Below are 21,753 nucleotides of genomic sequence, written 5' to 3'. Positions count from 1 at the left end.
CAAAACGGCAGACTTGGGCAGATTTCATTGAATTTTCAGCTTCATTTTGATCTAGGTCAGGCCATGACAAGCTTTAGATTATTTGTCCATCCACGTGGTTTTTCTCCAAGGACTCTGGGTTCCTGCCACAATAAGACCCCATGCTCTTCTATCTGTGTCACCTAACATAATTAATATAAGTTGATATAGCTTCATTCGCAATTGTTGTAAAATTCATATTTTGTATCTTAGTAGTTGCTACATAAACGACTGCAATGGTGATACTAACATCACCATACGGAACATGGAGTTAAATCTCAATTGAAGAATATCTCAACAACGTAAATACAGTCATTACTTCCCGAATGTATAAAGGAGCAACAAAGCTATATCGGTTATTCCCCGTTTACTTCCTGCTGACGACCGATCCTCGACCGAAACGGAAGTTGTTAATTGGCCCACCAGATGACGACCGATACAACAATGTCATCTTCACTTTGATTGGTCACTTCATCAAGCGTCTCCATATAACCAGGTTACCACGTGATTAAGCTGCTAGTTAGCATTGAGACTGACAAGAGAGCGTTTCGCATCCGAGATAAGACCCGTTCTCTCCTAAGGTAAGACTGTGTACATAATATTTATATTACCTTTATCATCCAATTATTATAAATGTCAAAGGCTTGGACTTTCTATTTAGTTATATCTTCCTGTAGTGCGAATATTTCTATTTGAATTTAAAACATGCAACTTGATTATCGCAGAGTTACATTTTATTTCCAACCATTCACTGAATACGTGTAATTTATTCCAATTTAATGATAAATAGTATTTATCCCCTATTTTTTTAAGTATATAGGACACTTTTGGAGAATTCGCATTTCTACATGTTAGACGGTGATAACAGTGCACGATTACGGAAATCTAATATAATTATCCTAAAAAGGGCCACGGTTACTTTTTATCAAATCTAGCTTGATTTGTATAGCATGTATTTACTGTTTATCGTGTCAATGTTCTTGTGTATATTGCTACTTATTATATAAAGGGAAATACATAATCTTCTACTCAATCTTAAGACAATGCGTTAATTGTCATTTATCACAATGGATTTGACATAATAATGAACTAATGGAATGTATACTTCCTTGACAATTTTCCTTTGCAGCATTTTTGTATAAAATTTAACGACGTAATCAACAACATACAAGGACTTAATTCTGCAATTTTTGTGTAATGCCTGGCTGGACACACTTAATTATAAAAACGCGCTGTAAACATTTAAACACTCGCACTAAAACTCACAATATTAGCTGTATAGATCATTCACGTAAAGCAACTAAATGTCTGTGAGTGAATGAAATGTAAATTTATAACCACAATACACATATAAACACTTCATTCTTCTAGGTTAAATACCATCCAACTAAAAAAGTACCCTCTATGTGATGAAATGAAACCTGGTGACAGTACTCAGAAGTAAACATCCTTGGTCAGGTTTCCTTACAAACCAACTGATGAAGTATCAAAATAACGTCTATATGATGAAAGAAAACCTTGTGACAGTATAAATATATAATCTTGTCTGGTTGGTCACTTCATCACTGACTAGAAACCTCATGAAACTTTATATAACAGAGATAATTGATAAGGTTATTCATTACAATTTGCTTTAAGTTGCAAGGTGTATGCACATTTGTAATTGACAGGCGTGTGTAAACATCTTAGCCGTGAAAGCCAAATATTTTTAATTAAACTTTAGAAGCGATGTTCGTCGAGTAGCTACTAGGGTCAACAGGAAACTCCGTGTAACGCCCAGAAATATCATAAATCAGTCCATGTTGAAATTGTTCTTCGACTGTAGTTTAAAGTCCGTTATTTATGAAAATAAAAGTACAGGCACTTCATCTCATATAATCAGTAAGACAGATTCGTAGATAACACCGACCCGATACATATACTAATCCCTGGTCCAATGAGGCGACTAATGTTATCGCTTACCAGTGTCTGTAGAGTTTATAAATACTGGTGAAAACATACCCTCTAGTTAACCCGCTTTCCAAATGAAGCTCCAATCCCCATGTGTCTTCAGCTTGTCTTTAAACAAAAGCAAAGACCATCGAACGAACAGTGTAAGAAAAAAACAGGACCCACCATGTGAGAATTAATTTTTGTTCGACAGTGGCAGGCGCATTAATGCTCCAACACTTAAATGTGGTAGTAGTTGAGTTAAACATGGAACTGGTTTTGTTTGGTAATTCAGACCTAAACACACTTGCGTTTAGTTGTGCGCAATGTTTCATCAAATCCAGAAATTGATTTTACCTTTATGTAGAACTTAACACCCTTATGTTTAGATGTGTGCAATGTTTCCTCAAATCCAACAATAGATTTTGAGAGTGTGTTTTATGTTGTATACTTGTACCTGGTACTACGCCTATTCCATTGTTATCTTGTTATTGTAAATGTAGGAAGGGAGAAGGCTGTAATAAGTTGTAACAGCCTGTGTCCTATCCCTTGTATAAAGTAATAAGATCCGAGATATGTCCACAAAAACATCGTCTGCTTTATATAACTATGTGTAATGAATGCATGTATGAGACTACTTTACTTCGAATGTTGTGCGAGAAATGCAATTTATGTGTGTTGAAAATCGCTACGGAATTATCATCGTTACGATAATAATCAACCGTCAATATCTCTTTAATAACAAATAAGGGAGTAAAAACAAAACAATTAAGATTTTTGTTTGATTCATTTATTTAACTTGAGAGTAAATTCGCAGAAAACTCGACATTTTTCGCATATTGTAGACATTGTGACTTTTACTTACAAAAAAAGTTGCTTTCGCTTTAATGATTTATTAGTACAAATAAATTATTATTCGGCGTTATATTTCAAAGTATGGTCTAGCAACAAAATTACCCCAAACCGTAGAAAGGTGTGTTATTTAAAGCAATAACTTACAGAAAAAAAAAAAAAAAATACAACACTTGAGCTGGCAGATTAACCAAAACTACAGAGGGTTTTAGGCATACATTTCATAGTAACCCTTCGATGGCAGATTTACCAACACTACGGAGGGTTTTTAGCATACATTTCGTAGTAACCCTTCGATGGCAGATTTTAGTCACAAGGTCACACCAAACACTAGAGAGTCGCAGAATTCAACTGTAGCAATCTTAGAATAAATTCTAGCCACAAAGTTCAAAAGCTTCCTGAGATCCAATACAACTATCACACAGTTGATTACCTTATCACATAGCGTCAAGATCGTAACATACATAAATGTCCGCCAAAAAGGGGGACGTTAATAAAACAGAAAAAAGGCAATTTCTGTTGCCTCTCGTTGGGAAATAACTCGTGGTATCCTTTATTGTTATCCTTGTATTGACGTTCACTGGACACTAACAACGTCAAAAACACTTGGCAAATATAGCTTTGGAAAGTTTTTTTTTTTTTTTTTTTTAGAAATCACGTGATTTTAAGTATCTTATCAGCCTTTCCATTGCTTTGTTTCACGCACGACTTCATCAGATCATGTGAGCACGGTCATTTCAAATATTAAATGATTGGAAAGTATGAGAAGATTATGAAAGGAGTGGATCGACATGCATATGTATGGTGATATGTGGATGAATGGTAGTGGATGTATGGCGTCATGAGCCTGTATGGTCGGGTATGTAGAAAATGTGACCGCTCTAGAACACCTTAGCGTGTTCTCATTTAGTCATACGCTTTGTTGAATACACATTGTCACTTTAGTACGGGGTCGCGAAACTGAGAAAATGGATTCGCGGTTTCGTCGTTGCGATTGCGAGGCTACGAGATGGCCCTAACCGGCCACCATAGCATACATAGCGGTATTATTCTTGGTTTTTTCTGATGATGTCCACCTAAAGATACCTGATGTATTTTTAATTGTTGCTTCGTATGTCTATCATTTACGATCGCACAATACATATGTACGTACCTGGTACTTTGTTCCTGTTTCGATCACATCACCTTACGTTTCGTTCTTCCTCAGTACAGATAAGACGGATGTACACTACGACAATCTGTCTTAAACCTTTTTTCGTCACGTTATAGATTTGAATGTTACCACATTGCCAGAGATGTGGAAAAACCAGACACCATGATATAACGAACCCGATGTTTTGTCAATTTGCATAATTTTATTGTATTTCTTGTCAGCTGATGTATCACAGGGAGTTACTGCTAACTTCATGACATTTCCAAAATACGTTTTATTCTCGAAAAAAAAATTTACTTATTTTTAAAATCCGAATCAAGGTGATTTACGATAAAGATTAAATATTGAACAAAAAATATCAATGATTTAATTATGAAACACTTATGATCACTAATCATTTGTATTTTCCCCTTCATAATTTGGAGGGGTATAACGAGTGTGAATACTCATCTGGTGAGAAAGGTCGTATTGGTCATCAAATCCCGGGTATTTTGTGAAAAGACGAGTGCTCTATTAAATGAACCGCATATTGAAAGTGTTACATGTTAGATGATCTCTTCATTTAAACATTAGGGCAAAGTTGAAGATAAAGCGATTGTGACATTTGAATTGAGCAATGAATCAGTATTGTCTTTAATAGAAAAAAACACTTGTTATCTTATACTGTAATATCACATGTCAATATCATCTTCAAAGGGAGTCCACAACTATAGAGTATTGGAATATGTCAGTCAAGATAAACACTTAAAGTTAATACGTGTTTTCCTCCCTATCCGACCTAGTGGGTGAATAAGCATTGACAAGATAAAAGTATGTACGATGATGACAAGGACTAGCAGCCTTCGGGTCATTTCCGTTTCGCCCTCTTAAATTCGTACACTTAGTTAGCGAGTCTGAAAATGTCCGTACAGAAAGGCTCCCACAGGTTTCACGAATCCCTCTCTCGACTTCGTTACAGACATTTTGAGACTTGAGATATTTTCATTCCGGGTTATACATGTGTATATCCTCGCGACTGAATGTTTCTTTGATTAACTGGATTAGCTTTAAAGTTTTTTTTCTCATAATTAGATATAGTCTTAGAATAATCATTTTCCATTTATGGCAACGTTTAGGTATTATGGAAAGCCGGTACGACATGCTAAAAGCGAAATGCTTTATGCTAAATGTTTACTGCTTAATGCGGAAAGCTGAATATTTTAATGTTAAATACGAAATGCTAAATGACCTAAAAGATTGAAAAAGTATCCGCTTTGAAGCAATAATGCATGGTCGCTTTGTTTACAACGTAACCCTTTTAGTTCGTTTATGCTCAATTACAAAGGATTTCGGCATTAAAAATTTCGCATGGAGCATTTCAAATTAAGCATTTCGCAAAAAGTATTAAGCATGAAGAACAAACTATTAAAAAAGTCTGCCCTCAATAAGTACATAACGGCATATCACGACCCATTCATTCGAAACAAGCTACATCAACCTATCTATAATCACTGGTGTTACAAGCTACATCAACCTATCTATAATAACTGGTGTTACAAGCTACATCAACCTATCTATAATCACTGGTGTTACAAGCTACATCAACCTATTTATAATAACTGGTGTTACAAGCTACATCAACCTATCTATAATAGCCGGTGTTAGAAGCTACATCAACCTATTTATAATAACTGGTGTTACAAGCTACATCAACCTATCTATAATAACTGGTGTTACAAGCTACATCAACCTATCTATAATAGCCGGTGTTACAAGCTACATCAACCTATCTATAATAGCCGGTGTTACAAGCTACATCAACCTATTTATAATAACTGGTGTTACAAGCTACATCAACCTATTTATAATAACTGGTGTTACAAGCTACATCAACCTATCTATAATAACTGGTGTTACAAGCTACATCAATCTATCTATAATCACTGGTGTTACAAGCTACATCAACCTATTTATAATAACTGGTGTTACAAGCTACATCAACCTATTTATAATCACTGGTGTTACAAGCTACATCAACCTATCTATAATCACTGGTGTTACAAGCTACATCAACCTATTTATAATAACTGGTGTTACAAGCTACACCAACCTATCTATAATCACTGGTGTTACAAGCTACATCAACCTATCTATAATAACTGGTGTTACAAGCTACATCAACCTATCTATAATAGCCGGTGTTACAAGCTACATCAACCTATCTATAATAGCCGGTGTTACAAGCTACATCAACCTATTTATAATAACTGGTGTTACAAGCTACATCAACCTATTTATAATAACTGGTGTTACAAGCTACATCAACCTATCTATAATAGCCGGTGTTACAAGCTACATCAACCTATCTATAATAGCCGGTGTTACAAGCTACATCAACCTATCTATAATCACTGGTGTTACAAGCTACATCAACCTATTTATAATAACTGGTGTTACAAGCTACATCAACCTATCTATAATCACTGGTGTTACAAGCTACATCAACCTATTTATAATAACTGGTGTTACAAGCTACATCAATCTATCTATAATCACTGGTGTTACAAGCTACATCAACCTATCTATAATCACTGGTGTTACAAGCTACATCAACCTATTTATAATAACTGGTGTTACAAGCTACACCAACCTATCTATAATCACTGGTGTTACAAGCTACATCAACCTATCTATAATCACTGGTGTTACAAGCTACATCAACCTATCTATAATAACTGGTGTTACAAGCTACATCAACCTATCTATAATAGCCGGTGTTACAAGCTACATCAACCTATCTATAATAGCCGGTGTTACAAGCTACATCAACCTATTTATAATAACTGGTGTTACAAGCTACATCAACCTATCTATAATAACTGGTGTTACAAGCTACATCAATCTATCTATAATCACTGGTGTTACAAGCTACATCAACCTATTTATAATAACTGGTGTTACAAGCTACATCAACCTATTTATAATAACTGGTGTTACAAGCTACATCAACCTATCTATAATCACTGGTGTTACAAGCTACATCAACCTATTTATAATAACTGGTGTTACAAGCTACACCAACCTATCTATAATCACTGGTGTTACAAGCTACATCAATCTATCTATAATCACTGGTGTTACAAGCTACATCAACCTATTTATAATAACTGGTGTTACAAGCTACAGCAACCTATTTATAATAACTGGTGTTACAAGCTACATCAACCTATTTATAATAACTGGTGTTACAAGCTACATCAACCTATCTATAATAACTGGTGTTACAAGCTACATCAACCTATTTATAATAACTGGTGTTACAAGCTACATCAACCTATTTATAATAACTGGTGTCACAAGCTACATCAACCTATCTCTATAATCACTGGTGTTGGCCTGGGTCGAGGAAGTCTTAATGTGGGAAGAAACCGTAAAGTGAACTTCTTTCATTGGCCAAATTTATTATTAGTATAGATGAGATAATAAATTTACAATGCTGATGTCAAGCATGTTTTACCATGCATTATTTTCATCCGTTTGTTAATATTCATATTCTCTGCACTGTACTGTTAATGAGAATAAACAACTGCCATTGTCATTGGAGAACCTGGAGGAAACCAACGAGGTCGAGCAAGTGACCACATATTTGTTTACGTCCGAGCGGGTGAATGTCGAGTGCACCACCACTGCGCCAGCCAAAAGACATAAAGATATACAATAAACATTAATAACACTCGGGCCAACTCGATCCCCTGAGGACAAACTTCGATCACGTTCAACAAGTACTGGCTTCTGTTCTGTCGGCTTCATATCAATAGCCTCTCCTGTCATAAGTGGTATAAACAGATGGCTTCTGCGTATCTAAATGATGTACGACGGTTATGTAATTGTTTCTGTGTCACGCTTGTCTCAACGACGATGTAAATAGGGGAAATCCCACACAGGCGATAAATTTAAATTTCTGAAAAACGTTCCATATATCCGCACAGTGGAATTGTCCAATAAATCTTGAGTTTTGACTTGTTCCTAAATACTCAAGGGGTGTTACTTAGATAATCTCAGAGAAATTACTAGGTTGATTCTTAATTATACGAACAGTGTGCTAAAACCAAGATACATTAACTATGTCCGTGTTTTATATATTAAGGCTGGTGTCAGTGGTGGAATAATAGTTACAACTATGTCCGTGTTGTATATTAAGACTGGTGCCAGTGGTGGGATAATGGTTACAACTATGTCCGTGTTATATATATTAAGACTGGTGCCAATGGTGGGATATTGTTTACAACTATGTCCGTGCTATATATATCAAGACTGGTGCCAGTGGTGGGATAATGGTTACAACTATGTCCGTGTTATATATATTAAGGCTGGTGTCAGTGGAGGGATAATGGTTACAACTATGTCCGTGTTATACATCAAGACTGGTGCCAGTGGTGGGATAATGGTTACAACTATGTCCGTGTAATATATATTAAGGCTGGTGTCATTGGTGGGATAATGGTTACAACTATGTCCGTGTTATATATATTAAGACTGGTGCCAGTGGTGGGATAATGGTTACAACTATGTCCGTGTTATATATAGTAAGACTGGTGCCAGTGGTGGGATATTGTTTACTTAAGTCGAGTGTTAGTGGTTTGAATTTGTTTATAACTTTATCCCTGTTTTGACATATTGAGTCGGATGCTAGTGATTGGAGAGTGTTTACAACCATGTCCACGTCGGTTATAATGTTAAATGAGGTGCCAGTGGTGGGATATGATATCTTACCGTATCTGGCTATGACATTTGAGGTCCCATATCAGTTATCTACTCCATTGCTACATGCGCCTTTATCATCTGAAAGATAAATGCTTAAGACAGGACAGAGGTGTTATATAATCATACATGTAGCTTGATGTTCCCATTACAATATCAAATATAAAAGGAATCAACAAATGTAGATTGTTTTATGTCTAGATGTACCTGTATATTGTTGGTAACATATGTAGAAACAATTAAACATCATCATGTTAATCGTAAACCTACAATGTAACTCAGAATCGACAAAAATGGGATGCAATATTAACAAAATATAGATTTAGAAAAGGTTAAGGGAAAATGAATCTTTCACTTTCATTTCGTTATAGTTAGCTATAAAACATGTTTAAATTTGATTTCGTTACAGTTCACTATAAAACATATGTTTAAATTTGATTTCGGGACAGTTCGCTATAAAACATATATTTACATTTGATTTCAGGACAGTTCGCTATAACACTTATGTTTACATTTGATTTCGGGACAGTTCGCTATAAAACATATATTTACATTTTATTTCGGGACAGTTCGCTATAAAACATATATTTACATTTTATTTCGGGACTGTCGATTTCAATCTGCAGAAGCTGGCACTTCTTTGTACTTCCATTGTCTCACTATCATTTTTAGTAATAATGCGTTTATATCAAATACAGGGCACAGTCTTCGTTAAAAAATCTTAAATCAATCAAATCACATGCTCGTGATGCTAGATCATTTTGTTATCATCATGATTAATTGACATGAGCTGTGGTTTTTAGAATACTTAGTATGAATGTTCTTGATATAGATCGAGTGGGTAAACCAAGTCATTGACTGAAGTGGGCGTGCGTCCAACTAACTCAAGTGGATATGCGTCAAACGTCAATTGAATCTGAAGTATATGTAGACTTGGTCATTAATAAAGTTGTATCGAATAACATATGTAGATATCATGTACTGTAAACGTACATATTTTAGCGGTAATTTTATTTTAGCGCTTTTCGCGCTGGAAGCCTTTCGTTAAATTATGATTGCGCTAATTACTTTTTGTACGTTCTATTTCTATAGAAAGTTTTGTGGATGCGCTAATTCATCATTGCGCTAACTGGCTAAAATCTGCAAATGCGCTAAAATTTGATTGCGCTAAAATAAGTACGTTTACAGTATATATATATAACATTTGCTGCATAGCATGCGCTGTCATCACATCGATTCAACTTGCGCTGTTATTTTGTTAAACCTTTTATTTTGACTATTTGTTTATACCATCTGTACACCGCCTAGGATGTTTTCTGATTAATTACAATAGGCATTCGGCGAATTAATTATCGACCGAGGGGTTGTTTACCTACACCACTTGTGTAACTGGTCCATGTTCTATGTCTATATGTGATCGTTTATAATTTACTTGTATCTTGATAAAGGGGCAGGTTGTCTCAAAAAGACAATGTACTTGTCTGTAATGTCGTTATTACTATGTGAATTATATAAATATATACATATATAGTATATAACTGGCATATATGTATATACATTGTAAATTGTCCAATGGCAGAATATGTATTAGATTACTACAAATAATGATAAATGAAATTGATATTCAATTATTTATGTTTTTTCATTGTACACGTTTTGATACGTAGATTAAAGAAAGGCCTGTTCCAGTGACACAGTCAGATCTTTATTACATTTTTCATAGTGAAATAAAATCAACCTGACAAAACACTGTTTATAAAATCACAGTGGTGATGTATAGATGATATTAAATGGTTTCCCGTTTATTATAACATGTATTTTTACGAGTATGACAGAATATCGATAGTTTTTTTTCAAGATTAATAAGCATGGGTGAAAAATGCATACCATTATTCCGCCATTCTCGTGAAATATATGCAATATTCAATCCTTTATATATCATATTTATTCTCTGATGACGCCAAAGCACAAGTGTCAAAATTGTGATTGGTGAGAATGCTATATCAGAGCCATATTAACTGATTAACTAGACCAGTATGTTTAGCCTGATATGGTGAAGAGGAGAGATCTATGCTCTTTTTGAAAATTTAGGTATTGAAACTGCTCCAAAATTGGGAATCAATTATATATTACACGTAGTAAATCAATTTGCCTTCCATGATGTATCTGTATATTAACTTGATACTGAAATAGTTTCTTCGTCATCATTACAGAGAAATCGTAGACCTTGCAAAACTTTCCACAATGTCCAACCTCACGACCAGCACTTTAAATAACACGTCTACGGATGACGACACCATGGCGCTGGCTACCAAGATGCACTGGGTTTCCAGTGTCGTGTTCGGAAGTATCTTCATGGTCATCGGGCTCACCGGAAACTGTTTAGCCGTCATGGTGTGGAGGCGGAAGTCGATGAGATCCTCTACCGGAACCTATCTGATTGCCCAGGCGGTGGCAGATTCTGGTCTGCTTATATTCTTCTTCATCACCGACACAATAAAAATGATATGGCCGGAGATTACCACAAGTTACGCGTACGGAAGTTTCTTTTCTTACGTCGGATACCCGATCTTCTTCCTGTTTGTCGTCTGTAGCATTTGGATGACAGTAGGGGTCACGGTCGACAGGTACATACAGGTGTGCTGGATAATGCATGCCAAGGTAAGTCATAGTCACTTTCCATAAATATAAAATTAATTCTGTTTTCGCAATACATGAATACTTTTCACTACTTCCTCAACCTTTATCCCTCGGCTTTGAATATTTTATTTGCTGAGCAGATATTAATTATTCAGAATTTGGCAATACAAAAAAGTAGTTGTAGTCGTCTATAATAGTCTTCTTTCATTTCTTTCTAAAAAATTTAGTCGCCTCCAAGTTATCAACACTGTAGGCACTTCACCTTATGACGAGTCAGTAAAAGACGAAACCGCGGTTAAATTCAATGATGGCCCTACTCTATCTTACTCTCAATTCGTATAAAAAGGTACTAATATCTTGTATGTCATTTTTGCAATAATTTAACACCTAAGAATATCATGATTTATTTGAAATAGATCACAACACCTTTTCCTCTCTCTCAAACAAGACGCTGTCTTCTATTGTCACCAAACTATTCTCTGGCGCACGATACTGCGTGCGCGAAGTCATTAGTTTTCAAATCGAAGTATGAGTTCAACAACGCCCTTCGGCCTTCTGATAAGCTAACAATCTTTCTTGGTGAAAAAAGACAATATAAGAAAAGGAAACTGGCAAATGTTCCTCCTTTTTAGAGACACTGGCGCGTATCGGCCAGAGGACAGAACCCAAAGCCTTCCTCACAGGGGCGAATTCTGAACTAAAGACCAAAAGTGAGGCAGTGTCAAGGGAGACATTAGGAAGAAGAATGTTTTTAGAAATTTAGTCACTTCTTGTTGATGGTGTGAAATTTCCTCGAACTTAGATTTACATGACGTATATTAATGTTTATTGTCGATAGATGTTAGCATTCCGAATGTGGTCTTCTTTTCCTTGTACTTCACAATGTTCTCCATGCTACGTCTTTTTAGGCATTTTAAGGTTAAAAAACCTTTTTAATGTCTTAAAAAATGAAAGTCATCAGAATGAAAAATAATTTGAGAATTTAATATTTTTCATTTAGAACAAAAAAGCGGGGGGGATATATATCATTTTGCCCCACCTAGAAAATATTCCACAAATTCCGGGTAATTAACATGCACGAAAATGTTTCCGCGTTTTCTATGAAGGGACAATATATACGTGTTTATTGTTTACATGAGGTTAAAACGAATTCCGAAAAGATTTGTGATGGTTCTTTAATTCCAAATTCTCACAAATACGATTGCATATCAACTCCCTTGCACAGAGCCTTGTACGTTTTGTTGTTCGACAAAACTAAATACATAGATTGAAGTTCTTATTGTAATCACAAATTTAGTGTTTAAAAGCGTTCGCTTAATGACGTGACGAGTACCATGACGTAGTAAAGTTAACCAAACATTGTACCACCACGTAGGTAAAGTTAACCATACATTGTACCACGACGTAGGTAAAGTTAACTATACAGTGTACCACCACGTAGGTAAAGTTAACTATACACTGTACCACGACGTAGGTAAAGTTAACTATACATTGTACCACGACGTAGGTAAAGTTAAGCAGACATTGTACCACGACGTAGGTAAAGTTAAACATTTATTGTACCACAACGTAGGTAAAGTTAAACATACATTGTACCACGACGTAGGTAAAGTTAAACATACATTGTACCACGACGTAGGTAAAGTTAAACATACATTGTACCATGACGTAGGTAAAGTTAAACATACACTGTACCATCACGTAGGTAAAGTTAACTATACATTGTACCACGACGTAGGTAAAGTTAACTATACATTGTACCACCACGTAGGTAAAGATAACCATACATTATAACATAACGTAGGTAAAGTTAAACATGCATTGTACCATGACGTAGGTTAAGTTAAACATACATTGTACCATGACGTAGGTAAAGTTAAACATACATTGTACCACGACGTAGGTAAAGTAAACCATACATTATAACATAACGTAGGTAAAGTTAACCATTCATTGTACCATGACGTAGGTAAAGTTAAACATACATTGTACCACGACGTAGGTAAAGTTAACCAAACATTGTACCACCACGTAGTTAAAGTTAACTATACATTGTACCACCACGTAGGTAAAGTTAAACATACATTGTACCACGACGTAGGTAAAGATAACCATACATTATAACATAACGTAGGTAAAGTTAACCATACATTGTACCACGACGTAGGTAAAGTTAACCATACATTGTACCACGACGTAGGTAAAGTTAACCATACATTGTACCATGACGTAGGTAAAGTTATCTATACATTGTACCACGACGTAGGTAAAGTTAACCATACATTATAACATAACGTAGGTAAAGTTAACTATACATTGTACCACGACGTAGGTAAAGTTAAACATACATTGCACCACGACGTAAGTAAAGTTAAACATACATTGTACCATGACGTAGTTAAAGTTAACTATACCTTGTACCACAACGTAGGTAAAGTTAAACATACATTGTTCCACGACGTAGGTAAAGATAACCATACATTATAACATAACGTAGGTAAAGTTAAACATACATTGTACCACGACGTAGGTAAAGTTAAACATACATTATAACATAACGTAGGTAAAGTTAACCATACATTGTAAAACGACGTAGGTAAAGTTAACTATACATTGTACCACGACGTAGGTAAAGTTAAACATACATTGTACCACCACGTAGTTAAAGTTAACCATACATTGTACCATGACGTAAGTAAAGTTAACCATTCATTGTACCATGACGTAGGTAAAGTTAACTATACATTGTACCATGACGTAGGTAAAGTTAAACATGCATTGTACCACGACGTAGGTAAAGTTAACTATACATTGTACCACGACGTAGGTAAAGTTAAACATACATTGTACCATGACGTAGGTAAAGTTAACTATAAATTGTACCACCACGTAGGTAAAGTTAAACATACATTGTACCACAACGTAGGTAAAGTTAACTATACATTGTACCACGACGTAGGTAAAGTTAAACATACATTGTACCATGACGTAGGTAAAGTTAAACATACATTGTACCATGACGTAGGTAAAGTTAACTATACATTGTACCACGACGTAGGTAAAGTTAACTATACACTGTACCACGACGTAAGTAAAGTTAAACATGCATTGTACCATGACGTAGGTAAAGTTAAACATACATTGTACCACGACGTAGGTAAAGATAACCATACATTATAACATAACGTAGGTAAAGTTAACCATTCATTGTACCATGACGTAGGTAAAGTTAAACATACATTGTACCATGACGTAGTTAAAGTTAACTATACATTGTACCACGACGTAGGTAAAGTTAAACATACATTGTACCACGACGTAGTTAAAGTTAACTATACATTGTACCACGACGTAGGTAAAGTTAACCATACAATGTACCACGACGTAGGTAAAGTTAACCAAACATTGTACCACGACGTAGGTAAAGTTAACTATACATTGTACCACCACGTAGGTAAAGTTAAACATACATTGTACCACCACGTAGTTAAAGTTAACTATACATTGTACCACCACGTAGTTAAAGTTAACTATACATTGTACCACCACGTAGGTAAAGATAACCATACATTATAACATAACGTAGGTAAAGTTAACCATACAATTGACCACGACGTAGGTAAAGTTAACTATACATTGTACCACCACGTAGGTAAAGTTAAACATACATTGTACCACGACGTAGGTAAAGTTAAACATACATTGTACCATGACGTAGGTAAAGTTAACCATACATTGTACCACGACGTAGGTAAAGATAACCATACATTGTACCATGACGTAGGTAAAGTTAACCATACATTGTACCATGACGTAGGTAAAGTTAACTATACCTTGTACCACGACGTAGGTAAAGTTAACTATACACTGTACCACGACGTAGGTAAAGTTAACCATACAATGTACCACGACGTAGGTAAAGTTAACTATACATTGTACCACGACGTAGGTAAAGATAACCATACATTGTACCACCACGTAGGTAAAGTTAACCATACAATGTACCACGACGTAGGTAAAGTTAACCATACATTGTACCATGACGTAGGTAAAGTTATCTATACATTGTACCACGACGTAGGTAAAGTTAAACATTCATTGTACCATGACGTAGGTAAAGTTAAACATACACTGTACCACGACGTAGGTAAAGTTAACTATACATTGTACCATGACGTAGGTAAAGTTAAACATACATTGTACCATGACGTAGGTAAAGTTAACCATACATTGTACCACGACGTAGGTAAAGTTAACCATACATTGTACCATGACGTAGTAAAGTTACACATACATTGTTCCACGACGTAGGTAAATTTAACTATACCTTGTACCATGACGTAGGTAAAGTTAACAATTCATTGTACCACGACGTAGGTAAAGATAACCATACATTATAACATAACGTAGGTAAAGTTAACCATACATTGTACCACGACGTAGGTAAAGATAACCATACATTGTACCACGACGTAGGTAAAGATAACCATACATTATAACATAACGTAGGTAAAGTTAACAATTCATTGTACTACGACGTAGGTAAAGATAACCATACATTATAACATAATATAGGTTAAGTCAATCATACATTGTAACACGACGCCCTTGTTGATATAAACGTATAAAAGTTTCTACCGGGTACAGGATTTTGTTACAGTCGTTCAAGTGTCGTCTTCATTCATCTGTTTATTAAAATGCGTCTCTCGTGTCGTAAACAAGGAAATTATCGTTATTTACGTTTTTCAAAATTCGGTCGAGGACATGAATTCTTTAAATCACATTGTTACATAATATCTACAGAAAAATAATGAATAAATAAATCTAGTGTGATAACATTCATCCAGAACCTTCTAAGAAATAACTATACAAACTTTGAATAACTGTTACAATCCGAGATGAACGGCTCTTGTTTTGTTTGTTTGTTGTTGTTGTTGTTGTTGTTTTTTGTTTTTTGTTTTGTTTCTCATTAGACTGAAGACTAAACTCTCAACAAGGGGCCATTTATAACTAACATATTCTTATAAAGTACGAGCCTTTTACCGTGAGATGTATCTTTACGTTCGAAGTAAGTGCTAGAGGCCAACAATGAATTAAACTGTACACAAAACAGTTTCTTTCGTCCAGGACTCTTCCTTGATGCCAAATATAGAAATCAAGATATGAATTCTACCCAATAGTTTCTGAGAATAGAGAAAACAGGAACGATTTTAGAATGCCCTATTTGCTAAAATGAAATAGAACACGATACCAGTTTCCTATATTTTCTGGCCAATAAAATATATATAGTTCACGTATACATTTGACATTTGTATTTTCAGACAATGTGCAACGACAAAAAGGCCTATACCGGGATTGGTATCATCACATTCCTGTGCTTCATAGTTAACTTGCCACACTTCATGACCTTCGAACCGATCGCCGATGACATGCGCAGTCCTGATGCAGCAGCTTTTAGTTATACCGATTTTGGGGCAGGCGAGGGAAGCATGCGCTATGAGTTCTGGGTCCATTGCATGTTCCTGGTGTTGGTTCCCTGGGCAACCATCTTCATTCTCAATATGCTTATCATTAGAAGAGTCACCAAGACTAATAAGCGAATGGAGGAAAAGAGGAGCTCTTTCGCAAGCGAAAAGGTCAAGAGGTCAGAGAGCCAAATCACGCGCATCCTCCTGACAGTTACCTTCACCTTCCTCGTCCTGATAGCTCTCCAGTGCATCACTCAATGTTTTTTCATGTTGAAGGAAGCCAAGGTACTATGTTAACATTTTCAAATAATTGCCATCTGACATTCCCTTTTGTTATCCCGCATAATTTAAATGTCGGACGATACAATTTCTGTTAATACCTGTTTGGTCATAACCATTTTCCAATATGAAAGGCCGTTCATGCCAAAATAAGATTTAACGCATTAAAACGATTAAATAACGCGTTTAATTGGAAGTAAACATTTAACGCGTTAAATGCTAACTTGCTATATCTTAACTCGTTGAAACTAGTTATAACACGTTAAATGTTATGTTTAACGCGTTAAATTGAACTCGTTTTGACGTGAACGACCTTTCATAATTTAACGCAGCAAAAAGCAATATTAGTAGGTGATGAATTGTTTACTGATTCGATACATTTTTCATTTAAAATTTTGTGTCATTGAGCAGGGACATGGATACATCTCTGCCTAGACACAATGGAAAGTATTTAGGAATATGAGTTTAGAATAAAGAATTGATGGATATAGCAATTAATTGATATATTGATTTTTTCCCGTTAACAGGGTGACAGACGGATCATCAACGAAGCATTTTCTGTGGCCAAACTGGGCATCGTTATTAATTCTTCTATCAACTTCTTTCTCTACTGCCTGACCGGTCGACGTTTCCGGAAGGAGCTTTGTTACATCCTGTTCCGTAACTGCTCACGCAGTCGCTTCTATATGCGCGAGTCGAGTACAGGAGATAGCAACAGCTCAAGTGTAGACAAATCAAAGTCCTCCATGACAGGATCCTCGAAGTTCTAAAGAAAAACACTCGTCTTTGTCACGTCAAGCAAGATATGACGCTTTTATGATACTACAAAACGATCACTGAGCGAATAAGAATCGCGCGAATTGTTGTCCAAAAACCTGGAGTTCCACAATTTGGAAAGACTCTCAGATCTTTCCGTTATATCCTCGGAAAAACACTCGGACATTTCCGTTATATCCTCGGAAAAACACTCGGACATTTCCGTCATTTCCTCAGAAAAATAAATGCATTTTATAACGGAAATGCCCCAGAGGTATTCCGATGGGATATTCCAATCAAGAGGTCATAACTTATATAAAGTATTTTAGGCTCCACTCACTGTTTTACCACGATTTGTGACCGAAGAGAATGAAATATCATGATCTTTCATAACTACAAATGTAATACATAACAAATTTTACATATTGTGGGTGATCTTTTCCTACGCCCTGGTCGCTATTCTAAGCTCACAGCTTGTACAATTGTCCATCACATCATGTGCCTTGATGTTCGTTCTCCTGGTCATTGCGTAAGTCCTTGAATATTCGTTTCTCAGGTACCGTCGACATGGGAAAAGATAGAAAACACCAATATTTAGATATGTACATCATCATTTGACAACATCAAGGTTGAGAGGAGAAGGGAGGGGAAGGGAATGAACCAGTATTTCACATATGAGAGAGATGTTTACTGTTTCCATTGAGATGTATGCTAACATAGCATTCAAAACGAAAAATAATAACGGTAAAAACAGACATCTGTGAATATCATTCCAAGTCTGGTGTCAGGGCCAGCCAGGACATTCTGAGAGCTAGATGTCAAGGCCAGAGTAAACTCTGTCCGAGCGAGGAATCAAACCTAGGCAGCATCATCTGTTCACCCAAACATACATAACATAATCTCTAGCATTGCAGTTCTCCTTTTATCATGGCCTTATCTTCGGTTTATCTTTATAGCATGACAAGTAAAAACAATGTAAGTAATAAAGCCGAAATACATTGTAAACCAATAAACTTGAGATTGTTTGGATTCGGGCGATTGAAATGTAGTTTTTGTGGTTTTTTAAAATTTGTTTTTGTGTGTGTGTTTTTTTGTTTTTTGTTTTGTTTTAATTCCTTTTGTTTATTTGTGTTTCGCTGAAGCCAAATTAGGAGTGCACAGATAATGCGTTAGAGTTAATTTTAGTTTTTAGATCTGAGGTGGTTTATAATATGATGTAGGCGGTGTATACCAATATATGGCCATTAGGGTGCCAGTGTTTATGTCCAAATGTGGCACCAGTTAGCCTTTTATAGCCATTGTCTAGATAACCTGTTGCACGACTATTTGTCATCAAGCTTTGTAAATTATCACTATGACTAAGTAGGTGACAACACAATTGTCATGACTGTTTGTTTGGTAATTAGATATAAGTATTATCATTACGGCAATGAATAATAGTATATATCCCATAATACCCTAGCACATCTCGGAGGATATGTAGAATGCTACTGAAAACGATAAAAAAAATTCCATTAAATTCACATATTTACAATTAACGATAAAAAATCAGATCTTTTTGTAGTGTAGTCATATATTAATACGCGAACATACAGGGCGGAGAGTCTTTATTTTAGCTGGCTTGTTTGTGTCAGTTAGCTGGTGTCTGTATCTATGGGAAACCTTTTTACGTCCTCACAATTTACCGGAAAAAATCGGAATATTAGAATAATTCTGAATAATTTAGATTATGACTTTTCATACAAGTTTTTTCTGTTGTTTTGATTTTTTGTTTTTGTTTTTTGTTTTTAGGCGATACAGCTAAATCTCGCTATACTGCTTATCTTTTTACGTCACGTCGTGTTAGTAAAATGAGAATTATGATTCTACCTAATAACCACTCGATCGCTATACACTCCTTCTTTTCTTGCTTCCTCTGCTTTCCGTCCACAGGAGGTCAACACAATGTCCCTTGTTATACTTATGCTCGATATTCTGCCTATCTTTCGTTTACATTTGTACATTTATTGTATATAGAATTTCATTTTTATGGTTTTTATTTATCCCTCGATATTCTTCCCATCTTTTCCCTTCTCTCATTTACTGTAAATAAAATATGAACATGTTTTTGTTTGATTTACCCGTCGATAAACTGTCCATATTTCCGTTTTCTTTATTTCATGTTGATAAAGATCAACATTTTTGTTTGTTTTATTTACCCCTCTATAGACTGTCTATATTTCCGTTTCATTCATTTACTTTAAATGCAATATCGAAATGTTTTTGTTTTATTTACCACTCGATAGATTGCTCATCTTCCTGTTTCCTTCATTTTCTGTAAACAAGATATCAATATTCTTTTATTTACCCATAGATAGACTATCCATCTGTTCTTTTCCTTACTGTAATCATATTTTTAACACTTTGTTTTTGTTTTGTTTTTATTTTACTCTCGATATTCTGCCCATCTTTTCGTTTCCCTCATTTACTGTAAATAAAATATCAACTTTGTTTTTATCTACCCCTCGATAGACTGTCCTTATTTTCGTTTCCTTCACTTACTGTAAATAAATGACCAGCATTTTTGTTTGTTTGTTTCATTTTTTTCTAAGATGTAAACCTTTAGCTAGTAACTCATGCTCCCCAATTGTTTTAATCATACCCCTCGATAAGCAATAAATCTTTCAGTAAAACGTCAATGACGTGAGCTATTCAACATTTGTGTCAATAGATATACGTCATCATTTGTGTATTGAAATAACGCATGTTTTATGACGTATTCATCATTTGTGTAAATGACTAAGGTTTTTATGATGTGCGTCATCATTTGTGTTAATGACGCATGGGTTTTATGATGTACGTCATCATTTGTGTTAATGACGCATGGTTTTTATGACGTATTCATAATTTGTTATCAAAATTTGCGTTATGTTGTAAAAATGGCAGTCAATACCCAGAGAGGAGGCATTTGTATATCTACTTAATTTTATTTTGTCAATAAAATGTTGTACCGTATTTGAGCTGTTTTGTGTTTTAACTCTTTATCTGTTAATGCGGGTACACGTCGAATCTATACGTAAAATGGTACCTTTTTCGGCTCCATCCATCAACACCTTCACGGATAGACTTAAATAAGTTCTGGAAAGACCACCCGAAGAAATTCCAACCATAATTTCTTCTATGACTGAACTGTGTCTATTTCCTAAGGAGGTTGATATATACAGGGAGTGCATGTCCCTCCCTTTTTATCCACCTTTTATCGACTATGCTTTTTTTTTTATCAAATATACATAATAAAACTGCACATAAAAGAAGAAAAAAAATGTGTATATAAAAATAAATATAATCTATATGTATATATACAGTACAACCAGAAGGTGTAATATCATAATTTCGAAATAATTATCGGAAAAAAATAAATTAATCAATGCGCGACCGATATGTAGATTGATCCATTACTCCTTAAAGAAAAGACGATAAAGTGTCATCAATAAGCTTAAACTAAGCTTTTAACGACAAAAGAGACAGTGATTCTGTGATAATATACATCAACCTTTATGGATTCAAAAATCTATGCGAGCCCACCCTCTGCTCAAATTACATACTTTCTATATATGTGCGGACTGCTGACAGAAAGAAACATTACAGAAAAGGGTTGTAGAAGATACAAGTTAATAAAAACTGGGAAAGTTTGGTAGGCGACATCATTGTCTTATTTGAAAAAAAAAACTATTTCATGTGAGGTCCCCACCTGACTTTCTGTTCACACAAAGTTGGTCCAGATCCTAGTGCCCTAATAACTCATTAAATGATGAGAACATCGCCCGAGAACACGTCTACATTCAGTCAGACTGCTCCCGCTGTCCTGTGGTTTGGACGTCAATTGAGCACCGAATAGTGCTCATTTCTGTAAGGCCTCATCTGACTTCAAGTGCGCAT

At 35.3% G+C, this 21,753-nt stretch overlaps 1 protein-coding gene across 1 annotated transcript; it reads left to right on the top strand.

Moving 5' to 3' along the window:
• The first annotated feature begins 503 nt into the window (after positions 1 to 503).
• LOC117317399 (FMRFamide receptor-like) lies at positions 504 to 20,829 on the top strand. Its single transcript, XM_033872211.1, has 4 exons — positions 504 to 599; positions 10,906 to 11,353; positions 16,654 to 17,085; positions 17,607 to 20,829. Exons 2-4 carry the CDS (start codon positions 10,937 to 10,939, stop codon positions 17,847 to 17,849), a joined length of 1,092 nt encoding a protein of 363 aa, XP_033728102.1. The 5' UTR covers positions 504 to 599; positions 10,906 to 10,936; the 3' UTR covers positions 17,850 to 20,829.
• The last annotated feature ends 924 nt before the right edge of the window (positions 20,830 to 21,753 follow it).

Source organism: Pecten maximus, chromosome 19 (assembly GCF_902652985.1).
Source record: "Pecten maximus chromosome 19, xPecMax1.1, whole genome shotgun sequence".
Lineage (NCBI taxonomy): Eukaryota > Metazoa > Mollusca > Bivalvia > Pectinida > Pectinidae > Pecten > Pecten maximus.
Note: the sequence above shows the minus strand (reverse complement) of the source record. Positions and strands in the feature narration are given on the sequence as shown.